This window comes from Lasioglossum baleicum, chromosome 7, assembly GCF_051020765.1.
Source record: "Lasioglossum baleicum chromosome 7, iyLasBale1, whole genome shotgun sequence".
Taxonomy (NCBI): Eukaryota; Metazoa; Arthropoda; class Insecta; order Hymenoptera; family Halictidae; genus Lasioglossum; species Lasioglossum baleicum.
This window is the reverse complement of record NC_134935.1, coordinates 18,382,190-18,397,094: the sequence shown is the minus strand read 5'-3', so window position 1 is coordinate 18,397,094 and position 14,905 is coordinate 18,382,190. Positions and strand designations below refer to the sequence as shown.

Below are 14,905 nucleotides of genomic sequence, written 5' to 3'. Positions count from 1 at the left end.
CTCAGTTCTTTGGAAATCAGTACCCAGAACTGATAGGGGCGGCAACAACAAACAGAAACGCGGAAGCTCTAACGAGCATCACTGTGTGTATGTGTGTGCTAATGTCAGTTGAAACTTGAATGAGGGATAGGTATTTAACAATCTGGGGGAAATTTCATCATTAGATTGAACAGACGTTATAGTTTCCTCTCCAAAAGTAGAAACCTGAGATTTACAAATGATCGCAATCTTGTTCTACGACCCCCATGTTGTAAGTCCGCAGTAATTGGACAGTTCTTTCACGAGAGGATCATCAATAATCTCCCAATCGATAAAAACAACGAAGGAAGCAAGAATGATTAAAGAAAAGGAAGCGCAATTTAATGCGCAGCGTCTACCTCAATAACTCCATGCATTTTTTGACTCTAACTTCGTTTAATAATCGAGGTTCTACTGTACGACCCATAGGGATTTCTCAAGTGTGTGCACTGGTAATAATAGCCACACTCCAGAGTTTAGGTTTCCTCGCTCGGCCGCAAGCCGAAGAGCGACCATTAGCCGAAGCTAATCACGATCGTAATTACAAAATCGAATTTCTATTTAAATGACGCACGTGTGGAAGCGGCATTTTTCTTGGAATCACGCGATAATTGAATACTCCTACAATTCGCCTAGTCTCTAACGTAAGTCGAATCGGTGAACGAGGTGCTGGTAGTACCTTACGAGTAATTAATTGTTAGACAGACAGCGGATTCTTATGAAAAAACAATTGTCGTTCTCTGTGAATAATGCGAGAGCGCCATCTTTCCTCATTAACACGTTCCGTGCCACGTGTACCATCGATGGTACGCTAAAAACATATATTTTATAACAAGTTTAAGACTGTAGAATATACAGTGTGTCTCGCGAACTCTGTCCACTCGAATATCTTGGTTCTTTCAAACAGTACGAGAAAATATTACTTACCTGTAATATGGTGTAAATGGTACTCTTGCAAGAATTTCTTTAAATTTTTCGACATTATAAAGTTGATTTTCGAGGTTGAGGAAATTATTTTGCAATAGCCCAATCCTTTCCGAATAAAACAAAAAAAAATGTAGCTCGACCGGACAAACAATTCCCGAGATAAAAATTCGTAAGCGAGGCCCATTTTCGCCAAAATGGGCAGAAATTGAAAACTTCGAAGGCCTGCCATTTCTGAAAAAATTCGAAACCGGCAAAATGATGTGACTTAAATCCCCCTAATTTTACATGGACTACAAGATGGACGATGGTGCCTGCAAAAATTAATCGATTTGGCATGGAATGACCCGTTTATAACTACTTTGTTTATACTTGGTGTGTAGGACTTAATGGAAAACATTCCGGATTTACCTCGACGGCATAATATGGTATATTATGTAGTTTCTTAAACCCTACAACTCCTGTGAGCAACATTTTCTCGTATCGTTTGAAACAACCAAGATACTAAAGTGGACAGAGTTCGTGGGACACACTGTATTTCCACCAGAAGAATGTGGCATTATAAAAGATGCAGTATAAAACAAAGCACATGAGTTTGCTTAATTGTTTGTCGAGCAAAAGCGGCTCGGCACGTAACGTGTTGGAACGAGAAACTGAGGTCAGTCACTACCGCGGGTTCGCTGACCTCGGTCGAGTTGCAAATTAATAAAAATAACTGTTCAAACGTAGTAAATGTTCCCACGATGATGCATAAAATCTGCTGTCTGCGTACTATTCAATTTTAAGAATCTCTATGTGAATAAGTGTGTGAATGTGTGTGCGCGTGTGCATATGTATTATCGATTAACAACGAACAACGACAAAATGATAGTAAGCGACGCGTCGATTGCCAATGATTGATCCAGCGATCGATGCGACCGATTTGCGTGATACATAGCTGGAAAACAATCTGTCGTCAGAATCGTACTCGTGTATCGCTACGTTCGTGTTGTCCGACGACTCATCGCAATAAATCCGTGTGATTCGTTTAGTTTTGTTTTCCTCAGGAAGACACGTACAATACGTGAACTTTCATTCTAGTCGACTGACGCGACGTCAAGCTGCGCGCCGCGCCGCGCCATGCCGCGCCGTAGCCGCTGACGTCTTTTCGCCATAAAAATGCGACCGGGCAGTGATGGACGAAAAACATTTCAAGAAAATATTCCGATGACAAACACATTGTCAGCTTCTACTTTGCATCTTCTTCGAATGCGAAATGTACTTACTAAACTTACCATACCTACTAAACTTTACATACTGATAGATTTCGTTCTCCTGTTTAAGAAAATATAGCATTACATATAGGGTCGGATACTCGATAACTTTAAGTGCCAAACGGCTTGGTGGTAACGTACTAGGTTGAAATCCAGGGTTCAAATCCCCGTTATCCTCTTTTTCTTTTTTTTTTCTTTTCATTTTATCTATTTTAATTGATTCGGTTTTACACATTGGAAAGCGACATAATATGTATTATAAATAAACACTAACTTCGTCAACCGTGCCAGAAAAGGAAAGAAGAATATGTAAATACGAGGTATGTAGATACTTGGTTATCGACGTAAGCGTTTAGGGTTAGATGCACCGAGGTGAATCGAACAACTTGGAAATCTCCGAGTCTTTGAACATTTCGAGCGTGAACACGCGAAATCCACAGCCCGCTAATGAGAAGCTCCGGTTCTGTTTCCCGTAGTCAGCGTTACGGTGATTAAGCTGCGCAATGCGCGCAAGTAATCAAATAGCTGGACGAAGGCGCGAGACCACTGCGAGGGAAGAGCGTGTCTAGTGGCCGTGTCATATCCACATCCATGTCTCTGTAAGCTATGCCCGGACAGGAGAATCTGCTATAGTCACACAACGATGAGAGACATGCTCATTGTTGTAGGCTGACGCGCGAACGCTTTATGCATCAGCAACCCGTCGCTGATCGATATTCCTGTAACGCGAGCGTATTGCCGCCGCGAAACCTTTTGCGTATTCAACGACTCCCATGTAAAACTGGGTGCAGAGACGGGCTACAATTTTCTGATACATAGTGCAGTAGAACCTCAGCCATCTGACTTCTTCATCATCTAAATACGTTTCACATGTAAATATCTCTGTCTAAAATAATCTATGTATATGTAACACAATTTATTGAGCAACTCGGTAAGAACTTTCGTTAAGGTTCATCGCATTTAAGCAAAGATAACAATACTAAAGTTAAGAAACTAAATTGATGTGTTGTTTCTTCCCTTAATGATTAATAGAGGAGAAAACATATCGACATCTTCAATTTTGAAAATTCTCCTACAATTTTGAATTTCATCTACTCAATTGTTTAGTAAAGACTCTCGGTAAGGTATATCACTAGACTGCGGATCTTTATGCAAAGTAAAAATTGTCTGCATCAATTGCAAAAAATAGAAACTAAATTGAATGTTATTTCATCCCTTAACAATTATAATAGAGGATAATATGTATGAGGATTTGTAAATAATGTACGTCACGATAAAACGTAAATGAAGGTCTTCATATTAATAACAATATATGTACAATGCATACTATGAGAAAAACTGCTGACTAACACTAACCGTACCGCGAACGGTCAAATGTCCGCTTTCACTTTGTTTATTATCTAATTATTGAAATTATAAAGATGCTTCTATTAGAAATTATTCGATTTTCTTTATTAGAGCACGTATTGTTATAAAAATTGTGAAAAATCTAAATAGTCTTGTAATTTTTATACATTTTGTACCCGGTACGACCAGTGTTCAGCGACGACTACTTTTGAAATAATTTGTTTTTTTAAGCAGAATCCGTAAATTTACTAGATATACTTTTCTCTGATTTGCTCAGAATTTGCCAATGTATCTTAATGGCCCAACGGAGATGACGAAAAATAAAGGAATAGAAAAACTGCCAGTCCAAGAGCAAACTGTTTACGTAATGCGTGTGCGCAGGAATTGCGATATAATCCTACATAAATGATAAATCAGTAGTGAATCAGTCGCAGTACATATATCTATATGTATACAACACTCATTTAATTCTTGCCATGGTTCGAGCGGTATTTATTTACAAATCATCCAGCGTGTGATAGACTATGGCCGATTCAAGAGCGAATGGAGTTGGAATAATCAGAAGTTAGCATCTATTACATAAAGTTCTAATCTCGTACTTATTTCAAGTTTATATTTGTAAGCTTAATGTTAGTTACGAATCATTTTCTAAATGTCGAATAGGCATTCTAACCTAGCCAACTGAAACACGGAATCTCTTCCATCTCAACTATATTCTAAGAAAAATAAACGTATTAAGATAATCATTATTAAGGAACAAGTATCGTTGCCACTTAATTAACCTCACATTAAAAATAAAACTAAAAAGTAGACATCATTTCTTATTATGGGATCATTTTTTCCACGCGAAAACGAACACTTTATGGAGTAAAATTCCGGATTTTTATCTTTAAATATGTTGTAGTCTTCAGTGACCTAGGAACGAATCTCAAAAGGGATTTTTTCGGTTTCTTAAAAATTGTTGATTTTAAACGTGTAAAAAACCGTGTCAACCTTTTTTCATTGTGTTTCATTGTGTCAAAATGTTGTTATTTGAAAGAAGTGTTCTTTTCACCATTTATTTTGCAATTGTCTTAAACAAATGCCCTGTGTTCATAGCGGGCCACTTTTTAAAAATTTGAAAAAATGAGGATACAGCCCCCTTCACGGACCTTTTTTTAAAGAGATGGACATTTGAAAATTCACGAAATTAAAATTATTTAAACAGTGGACTGTTTGTTGGCTATATTTTTTAATTCTTTGTCTGTGGCTGTAATGAAAACATGTAGTTTGTAAATCTAAGTAAGTTATACATATACATGTACAAAGTTTCATTGGAATCGATTAACGCATGAAAAAGCAATTGGCATTGTTGGATACAAAAAATATTTGAATTTAGAGTTTGCGATTCGTTTAAATACCAGATTTTCAATCAATCATATTTCATAAACTTTGTACATGTATATAACTTACTTGTTAGACCTATACCGGAGACACCTGAATTTTCATTACAGATAAAAAATTTAAAAATCGTAACCTTACTTTTTCTTTCGTAGTTCCGACCAATAACAATTTTTTAAAAACTTACTTACGCATTAGCTAGTAAACTAATCCTTCTAACGTCTCGAAAAAAACTCAAGCTGTTGGGTTCAATTTTGAAAAAGTTATTCGTTTTTAAATGGTGTACGAATACTTTGTACACCGAACAAAATCCGAAATTTGACTGGAAGAAGTGTCCGTTCTAGCGTGGAGTGACTGGAAAGCAAGAAACTTTTGCGCGAAGTAAATGGAAGCAAAGGAAAAAGGTGAGGATGTGCGATGGGGGGTTATAGGAGGTAGGGGAAGCGATGAGACTGACTATGGAGGGAGCAGTAAGCAGAGGGAGAGAGATGGACCACGTCCGCGAGAATGCACGAACGAGAAACGGAGAAAGAGAGAAAGAGAGAAAGAGAGAAAGAGAAAAAAACAATGTAACAGGGAATGGGAATGGGATGCGATGGCGGTCAGGTATAGGCAGACCAGGCAGGGGTAGGTCTTGCTAAGCGAACAACCCGCTTACAGAGTGGCAGCATTAGCAGGTATGGCGATGAGTAGACACGGTGAGTCCGCCGTCGCGTCGCAATGAACGAGTGAATCAAACGTCCTCGAGGTACATAGCTGCGGCCGTCACGGAATCGATCAGGACAACGCTAAAAGACACAGTCGCAAGGAAAACGTGTGACCAATGCGCGCAACGTGTGATCGGAACGCGAAAGGTGCTGATTCGATGACATGCATTGTCTCGTGAGCGTGGTACTTGTGATCGTGATCGGTTCGCTCGGGACGAATGCTCCGCTTGCAGTGCTCGCCAGCGCCGACAGTAAAGCGAATATAATTAGCATCGCAAAATGTTGCGAGGCCCAAGAACTCCTCGTCGGCGACACGTGCACGCCATTGTCGGAGACGAACGAGACGCAGTGGCGACCGGAGTTCATCGAGGAAAAAGTGAACGGTATTTCGCGGAGCAGACCGGTCGAACCTAATTATGAATTAAAAATTGGTCGGCCAAAGTGCCAACCGAACGAGCGCCAATGGGATGTGTACGGTTATGTATCGGGCTATGATCGATTGGCTATATTGACCACCGGTGTGCTACGGCACTATACTACTGACTCGACCAAAGGATCCTACGAGAACGGAGGTGTTTACGGGTTCAGATCCGTTGGAGCAACAGACGAGGATGACTTCGACACTGTATCTATTCATTATGATTATCCATTCGGACACTATTGCTCCGACAAAGCAATAGTGAACAGAAAACTGGTCGCTACGTACGCAATGGTTTGCCTACCCGACGTAGTCGTCGGATGGACCGACACGAATTACTTGATGAGGCATGCTATCGATCCCGCCTTCCACGCGATATCGATAGCCAGCTACCTGGTCGTCGCGATCGTTTACTTTGTTTTGCCGCAGTTGCGTGATCTCGTGGGAAATATGATAACCAGTATGACTCTATGCCTTATAGCTGGCCAATGCGCTTCCACCGTACGAATATTTACGGAATTCGGAAATCACGTTAGCTTTATGGTCGCCGGTACGAATCATCAGATTATATTTCAAAATATACACTATTTACTTATATTTACATACTACAGTTGATGTACAAAGTATTCGTACACCTTTTAAGAACGAATAACTTTCTCAAAATTGGACCCAACAGCTTCAGTTTTTTTCAGACGTTAGAAAGATTATAGCTTTTAATTGTTACTGGTCGCAATTTAAAGGCCACGATTTTTTTATTTTTATCTATGCCTGTAATGAGAATTAGGTGTCTCAATGTTTCATCGAGATCGATCAAGGTTATTATGAAATATAATTGATTGAAAATAGGAAAAAATGTAAGAATCTGTGATTTCAATGAATCGCAAACCCCATAAATTCAAAGATTTTTACATCTTACAATGCCCATAGTTTTTTTTTGCGTCAACCGATTTCAATGAAAGTTTGTACATGTATACAACTTACTTAGATTTACAAAATACACGTTTGAAATTTTCATTACAGGCACAGATAAAAAATTAAAAAATTGTGAAATTATTTAATAATTAGCTGGTAAACTAATCCTTCTACCGACTCCAAAAAACACTCAAGCTGTTGGGTCCAATTTTGAGAAAGTTATTCGTTTTTAAAGGGTGTACAAATACTTTGTACAACCACTGTAGGTGTTTTTCTTCGTACAGTAGATATTTTTTCATGACGCTTTTGCAAGCCAAGCTTTGCCATTATTTTCATATTATCAATAATTAATATACTGCGGATCTTTATGCAAAATAAAAATGTTCCACCTGAATTGCAACAATCTGGAGCGAAATAGAAATTTATATCTTCTTTCTTAATATGTTCAACAGGTTGAAAAGAATATAAGAGTATTATTCAATTCTTCTAATATTTTTACCGTTTGAAATTACACCTACTCATTTTTCTTATAAATGCATCAAATCCGCTGTCTAATAATTAAAGTCCAGTAATAGTCTACGCTTGTGCCGACTTGATACAAGCGTACACGCAGTTAAATACTTTGTATACATCCTGAATGAATCATGCTTCCCCATTGTTTATGATTTTTTTTAAATTTCAGATACTGTAATGTATGTCTCTCTCCTAGCTGCATTTTTCTGGCTCAACGCTTTGGGATATTACGTGTGGAGTACTTTTCGATCACGAAACGTATTTTTACGAGTGACCGATGGCAGAAAATATTGTTATTATTCATCGTACGTATGGGGATCGACGGTTTGCATTGCAAGTTCTGCGATCTTTGCACACTTTGCTCTAGAAACCAACAAGACTGTCATAGGTGGGACTGTTTATCCGCCGCAAGAAACGATCGGTTGGCTTGGTATTTCTGTCTTATTTACATCTATCGCCCTTACGATATTGGTCGATCTAAGCTTCATCTTAACCACCGCGAACAGAATCAAGCGAATGATTACATATGGCCGGATTCATCATAAAATGAAATACAGTTTCAGAATGTTCGTTTTTCTATTTGCCTTGATGAGCACCGGATGGCTCTCGTTGTTATTGTCGCGACTCAATTACGACGTACTTGTATATTGTCACATCGTTGTCAATTTGCTTCAGGCAATTTTAATATTATACGTTTGTGTCTTCGGACAAAAAAGGGTTACATTTTTACTAGGTAAAACATGCAACTGCTGTAACTCGGTAGAAAATATCGATGGTCTTGATTGGGGGGAAGAAATGACTGCCATTAACGCGGGATATTGAGAACTGTTCCACATTTCATTTTATACTTTATATATTTGAAGCGAGAAAAAATTGAAATATTGTATCGTCAACTACAATTATATCGATTAACTTTTTAATTTGGCTGATATGAAAGTGTAATTGACTATACAGGGTGGTTTACCAGATGTTACCACCTCGAATTTCGTCATCATTATTATTCTTAGCGAAGAATGTTTATATAAGGTTGAATGATTTCGAGAGATGCATACTTTGGTGTTGTGAGTTTTTTTGTAGGTGGACGCGTAGAAGAGATACAAAGGTTATCAGTATTTTTTTAAATGGGACCATATGTTCTTTCCTGCACCAATCGATGGAGCTTCACATCCTCTACAAAATAGTATTTACTTATTAATATCGAAAAACCATTAGTTAAGGAGATATTTTAATTTTAGTGTTGTTATGAAATCACGACTCTCTTAACCATTCAACCTTATATAAACATTCTTCGCTACGAATAATAATAATGAAGAAAATCGGGGTGGTAATATCTGGTGAACCACCCTGTACAAACATGAATTCAGTAATCAACTTAATCGATTAACGCCCAACTCTAATTAAGATCGAGCATATCCATCTTTTAAAGTACCTTGGGTAAATTACAAAAAACCGAATACCGCAATGTATTTTCAAATCTACAAAACATATCTGATAATCTACTTCTTCTAAGTCACACAATATATGTAAATCTGAACTCATTTTGCTTGATACGATCATGCGAGAATAAAGCAAAGCATATAACGGAGTCTTATTAACGGTATCGTGCACACAATGATCTTAGTGACCAAATCATCCGTTAAAATAGACAATATTGATTTAATGTAACTGACAACAGAGAAAATTAAGATATTGTATATAATATGTATCTGCAGTGTCAAAAAAGAAAAAGTGAAAAGAATAACTTTATCTTTAATACTTTGAAAAAAATGTTTACGAAGGTACGTGCCTTGAAAAACATTGCTTCTGCCTTATGGAATTGTGCACTTATTAGAAATATTCTGAATAAATTCATAATAGAAAATATAGACGCCTAACATCTTATAAATACTGTCATTACATCTACTATCTTGTAGTAATTATAATATCATTAAAATAACTTTCTAATCTTAAGATATTCATGTAGTATTTATGTTTGTATAGATATGAAACTTTTGTACAAAAGATGTATCATCTCAATATACTCTTATAAAATACATCTTTCCGCGTCATTTACATTTTTCTTTTCCGAGTCGTTTTTGTATGAAAAAAAGTTCATGCGACTTACCTGTCCAAATAATCCTCCTTCAGGACGATCCAGTAATTTGGATAACTGACATCTCACTACCAAATGACAATCGTCCATTACAGTATTGAAGAAACGCCTGGTTGGTAATAGAGCTTCCAAATCTATTACTAATTCCAGAAATCTTTCGCAGTACCGTACTTTATCTGGTAAAAGAGGTCCTGTTAAAAATAAATATAATGTTAGAGCAGTTAAGTTCGATATATTATACAATAAAACATAAGATATACTTTAGTATACTTATTAGACTGCGGATTTTATTTATGTATTTATGAGAAAAATAAATAGAAGAAATATAAAACTGTGAAAACATCACACTAAATATACATAAGTTTTGTTAGTTTACCTTCTTCTGTAATTGTTTCCAATATTTTCATAAATTTGATCATTAATCTATGTAAGAACTTTCTTTCCCATTCTAGTTTCTCTTTCAGTTCTGGATTATCTTTCTTTCTCAGGATTTTCCAATATTTTCGCCACATTATATATTTCTTAAATTCTAATTCTCTGCGGCCTTGTTGTAATGAAATCCACATAGATAACGAGACCAATCTTTTCACTTCTTCTCGAACTAATGATATTTCCATAGAGTTAAAACAATGATTCAGAAACACAATCAATGCTGTCTGCTCTTTCAAATCAAAATCCATTATACTATCTTCGAGACAAGCTTCTAAGACATTTTGGAAGAACTCTGGAAAATGGTCTGGATTCTTCTCGAATGCTTCCCAAACTTGAACACGTTCACGAAATTTCTCATTGACCATAACAACAATGGACATAGTATGGGCACGAGTTGCGTTGCTAGCATTATAATTCGGCCATAAGAAATTCTCCAGATATTGACTAAATTCTAACATCATGATTCTTCGAATAGAAAACTTGGATGCACATATTTCTTGAACATATATGTCTTCTACGATTTGAGGATTGAATGGTAAATGTGAGTCTGTTGTGTGAGGTGCCCAATACTTATTTGCAAGCTGTAATAAAGATAGTATATGAGAAACTATATTTTTGCAATAATGTACAATGAAGGAATATATTTAGTATCAGTAAATACCTGAGTTATTCTATCAGCATTAATTTGCTCGACTGTAGGAGCAGGATTATTACTTTTAACGGATGTGCCGTTTTGAGTTTCCATGTTAACTTTTATCAAAAGCTCTATGTTCACAACATAACCTAACTTGATTCAAATCATATAGGAGTCGACAGTGGTCGACAGCCCCTGATTCAAATGCCGTATATCCGTATATGATCCGTATACACATGTGATACACATACGCACAGACTTATAGAGATAGACTGATGACTGATGACCACTGATGACTGCTGATGACTGTACAAAGCGCTGAAGCCTACAATGGTGGCCGTGAGTAGTTCTATCCAGTTCTATCTCATTCGCACACCGAAAGTTGGTGGGAGCGCAGCGAGCCAGTCAACTCTCACTTCCTACGCACTCCCCACTTTCATTGGACGAATCTCTCCCCACCAACTCGTTAATTAGAAAGAGAGCGCCTTACGACCACAACAAGCTCTCTCTCTCACTCTTTATACCCCGGCCGCCATGGCAGGCTTCAACGCTTCGTACAGGCCGCGCAGACGGGTCACCTTTTCTCGCGCATGCGCGTCCAAAACAGTAACGTATGTATGATGAGGCGATGATGTAGCAGAGCCCTGAGGCAGCTATGTATATCGGTGGGAATGTACCGAAACAATCTGTTCCAGACAAAAAGACTCCAGGACGTGTCCTACAAGTTACAAAATATACAGAAGTACACTTGTCATACATTCGTTTTTCATAATCAAATCATATCAATTTCTTAAAATTCTGCGGGGCGCTCAAGGGGCGCACTTTTCTCGAGAATCGTACTTTACTGAGGCTAAAATCGTCGCGCATGCGCGAGGAAAGGTGACCCATCTGGCATCACTGCTGCATTGCTGCCTGGCGGCCCGGCGGAGAACCGGAGAACGGCAGAAGCCAGCAGAAGCTACCGGATTCCGGATATACATGTATATATATGTGTGTGAGTGTGGTGTGTGGTGGTGTGTGGTGTGGTTACTGTTACTGACTGTTACTGTAAAATACCGGCAAAGTACTTATTTACTTACATACTTCTTAGATTTCGATTTATGTCCCAAAGTATTTATTGTCAATGTGATTTGTATCTCAAAAATCTTCGTATTAAAGCTCCGTATATTAATTCGTGTATAAAGCAATATAAATGTGTTAACTTACGTATGCAAAAGTAAAAAATACGCTAGACTAACCTCACTTTCATTTTACGTGTAAAGTAGCTTTATATTATCTTTTATTTCACACAGTTAAAAGCTTTGTGTGATGGAAACGGTGGAATTTGGAACTTCATCCGAGGATGATGATGATATGTATCTAAATTCTGTTGCAAAGCTGAAAGGTATGGAAATGAGTGTTATACAGTAAATATTTAGTGTTCACAGTTTTATTATCAAATTATTGTCTTTTTATTTTCAAATTAAACGTTTGACATCGTTTCATCTTCAGATAATAAATCATTAGTTATACGTGCACTTTATTATGATACATACACATAAATATAAATTGTATTGAAGAATGATTTTGCATGGATCACAGAAATTTTTCGTCATTTTAGAATAAAAAATATATACGTATAAATAATAGACTAATATATTAAGAATACCAAATTGGTGCTCGGAAAAATTTCACAAGTTTGTTGACAAGTTTTTTTCCAGTATTAAAAGCTATAATAATATGTGTATTTATCGTTTTGTCAAATGAGAAAAAATGATCATTTTTCGTATACTTTCAAGTACGAAATCTAAAATTCATGAAACAGATAAAACTATTTAGTTGACTTAATATTTTTAAATGCACGTATTCATTTTTCGAATACATACTGTGTGTATTTTTGTATATTTATTATAAACAATTTGTTTACAGCTTTAAAAAACCAAGCACCGTTACATCCTAATAAAGAGACTGTCAAGGAGAGTGAAGAAATAAATATAGAAGGGTTGGAGTATGATACATGATATATATTATATGTTATGTAGAATAAACTTTATAAGTTATTACTTTTTTTAAAGTTCTACTACTTAACATTAGAACTACCGAACGCTAAACACGATTGGCATACATTGCCTTATAATAATGACAAAATTGCATTTATTTTCATTTCACATCTGTTTTGTTTAATTATGTACTTCAATAGAGAAGTTCGCTGAAAATATTTCTCAGAAGAACATATTTATAATTCTAATATTACTAAAAGAACAAATCGGGAGCAAGTCATTTTGACTGATCCAGTAGTTCTAGTGTTGAAATAATTTTATGATTCAGATAACGTTGATATAAATTTTATATATGAACAAATTATAATATTTGTAACAAAGAGTTTCAAAGTAACCAGAATATAGTAACGTATTCCATAAAATCTTATTCATTTTTTCAGGATTGTTTCTAAGGAGACAAAGCTGACAAAGGGGCAACTTCGAGAAACAAGATCTACGTCTAATGAATTAGGTCCTAGAACAAGAAGACGCGGACAGGTAAAAGAATCTATACTGAATATAGTTAATACATTTCGTGCCGAACTGTTTTTGCTCGATTTTTACTATATTAAAATTATAATTAGAGTAAAAAATATAAATTTATACTTAGCTCCTGTGACTTGCAATCGATGCTCAAACTTTTTATTTTGCATAAAGATCCGGAGTCTATGTAATCAATAATTACAATCTACAATCGATCTTTTCTTTTTTTCAGAGAAGAAATTCACCAGAATTTGATTCAGACTTGGAAATTGTTTCTGTAGAGGGGGCAGTTCCTGTAGAGCAAAATTCAAACTCCGTGAAGGAGCTATCAAATTCAATATCAGAAATTGATTCCCTGATCGTAGAAGAGGTTATAGATTCGAGCGAAGATGAAAATTATGATGTAACTATAAAGATCCATTGGCGATCGAAAGATATGCATCGTTTGAATATTTGCAGAGTATGTATTGTTTCACGTAATTTCCATGGAAAAACTTTGTTAAGCAGATTGAAGATTGTCAAATCAATTATAGTTTTTCATCATCTTTTAATTCGAAATTAATTACACTGTTTCAGAATGAAAATTTCCGAAAAATTTTCGATTATTTCGCAAATTTGGAAAAAGTTCCCATAGACGATATTTTGATAACTAACAAGGGTACGATCATTAGAAAAACTGATACGCCGGCTTCTATAAATTTATCTGTAATCGACATCCTTGGTAAGTTGATTATTATACAATTTACAATTAAACAAAAAGTGAAATCTTTGTTTTCATTGTCTTGCATATACAGGGTAGTTTATCAGATACTAACACCCCGGTTTTCGTCATTATTATTATTCGTAGCGAAGGATGTTTATATAAGGTTGAATAAACATGTTTTTGTAGAAGGAGGTGTGGTAAAGAAAGATAATACTAAAGAAGAGAAACTCGATGAAAATGTCTGTAGTATAAAAGTACAAACCACGAACAAGAAGAGTCTAACAATAGTGGTTAAACTGGACGACACTTTTGAAAATCTCTGGAAGAAATGCTCAGAAGAGTTTAATGTCGAAGAATCAAAAATTAAATTGTATTTTGATGGAGAACTGATTGCAGTCACAGATACTCCCGATTCATTAGATATAGATGACGAAGCTTGTTTCGATCTTCGTCTGTCTTCCTAGTAAAATATTCTTTTCTATTTATTCAAATTCGTGTAATGAAAGTATCTGAAATATTCATATAAATCACTTAATTCGCTTGCGAGCTATCGAAGAGGTAAGACGTACGTAAAGCGAGCTTTTATTGAATTAAAGCTATCATGTATACATCGATAGTTGATAAAACAACAGTATGTGGCCTGACATTAGAGATGCAACAAGCCAGTGAAGAAACACTCAACACAACAAGACCTTTCTCGCTAAAAGTAACAAGTTACTGCTATACAAGATAGCGATAATCCCAATGTGGACATATGGCGTCAAACTCTGGGGCTACACTAAGAAAAGTAATTTAAATATTCTACAGAGATTCCAAAATAAAGCCCTCAGAACAACAACATCATCTCTGTGGTACATTAGCGGGGAAACTCTGCATAAAATCTAGAAATGAAATGCGTAACGGAACAAATTAAAGAATTTGTGGCAGCACACAACAGCAAACTAAGGACTCATCCTAACGAACTGTCAAGAACTTACAACAAACTTCAACACTCGGAAGATTGAAGAGAGAGAGTGAAGTCATGACATATTGAAATGATAAAGAAATGTTATTCATATGCATGGGATACCT

At 36.2% G+C, this 14,905-nt stretch overlaps 3 protein-coding genes across 8 annotated transcripts in view; 2 read left to right on the top strand and 1 right to left on the bottom strand.

The window, feature by feature from the left end:
• The window catches only part of LOC143211008 (RNA helicase aquarius), a 31,838-nt gene extending 20,716 nt beyond the window's left edge, over nucleotides 1-11,122 (bottom strand). The window contains exons 1-3 of the mRNA XM_076428391.1: nucleotides 10,658-11,122; nucleotides 9,941-10,577; nucleotides 9,577-9,755 (exon numbers count right to left, since the gene is read on the bottom strand). Coding sequence (XP_076284506.1) covers nucleotides 9,577-9,755; nucleotides 9,941-10,577; nucleotides 10,658-10,741 — 900 coding nt within the window. The 5' untranslated portion in view covers nucleotides 10,742-11,122. The remainder of the gene's footprint in view (nucleotides 1-9,576; nucleotides 9,756-9,940; nucleotides 10,578-10,657) is intronic.
• On the top strand, nucleotides 5,533-9,588 carry Mthl5 (G-protein coupled receptor Mth-like 5). The gene is made up of 2 exons (XM_076428416.1): nucleotides 5,533-6,597; nucleotides 7,642-9,588. Exons 1-2 carry the CDS (start codon nucleotides 5,793-5,795, stop codon nucleotides 8,292-8,294), a joined length of 1,458 nt encoding a protein of 485 aa, XP_076284531.1. The 5' UTR covers nucleotides 5,533-5,792; the 3' UTR covers nucleotides 8,295-9,588.
• Nucleotides 11,123-11,485: 363 nt separating the features above from the next.
• Rad60 (DNA repair protein Rad60) lies at nucleotides 11,486-14,780 on the top strand. 6 transcript variants are annotated; one of them, XM_076428430.1, is made up of 7 exons: nucleotides 11,486-11,610; nucleotides 11,923-12,014; nucleotides 12,539-12,617; nucleotides 13,050-13,146; nucleotides 13,364-13,591; nucleotides 13,708-13,852; nucleotides 14,021-14,780. In XM_076428430.1, the coding sequence occupies exons 2-7, from the start codon at nucleotides 11,939-11,941 to the stop codon at nucleotides 14,296-14,298; spliced, it is 903 nt and encodes a 300-aa protein (XP_076284545.1). In that variant the 5' UTR covers nucleotides 11,486-11,610; nucleotides 11,923-11,938; the 3' UTR covers nucleotides 14,299-14,780. The 6 variants fall into 6 exon arrangements, with proteins under 6 accessions (XP_076284545.1, XP_076284546.1, XP_076284547.1 ...); XM_076428431.1 differs by having other exon boundaries at nucleotides 11,487-11,624; XM_076428432.1 differs by having other exon boundaries at nucleotides 11,537-11,693; nucleotides 12,539-12,611.
• The last annotated feature ends 125 nt before the right edge of the window (nucleotides 14,781-14,905 follow it).

What these genes read in the sequence shown, in the direction of transcription:
- Mthl5 (XM_076428416.1), top strand. Translation starts at nt 5,793, where the DNA reads ATGCATTGTCTCGTGAGCGTGGTACTTGTGATCGTGATCGGTTCGCTC. An exon ending in CGTTAGCTTTATGGTCGCCG is followed by an intron (nt 6,598 to 7,641) that starts GTACGAATCATC and finishes TTTAAATTTCAG; the next exon opens with ATACTGTAATGTATGTCTCT.
- Rad60 (XM_076428430.1), top strand. Translation starts at nt 11,939, where the DNA reads ATGGAAACGGTGGAATTTGGAACTTCATCCGAGGATGATGATGATATG. An exon ending in ATAAATATAGAAGGGTTGGA is followed by an intron (nt 12,618 to 13,049) that starts GTATGATACATG and finishes TCATTTTTTCAG; the next exon opens with GATTGTTTCTAAGGAGACAA. An exon ending in GAACAAGAAGACGCGGACAG is followed by an intron (nt 13,147 to 13,363) that starts GTAAAAGAATCT and finishes TCTTTTTTTCAG; the next exon opens with AGAAGAAATTCACCAGAATT.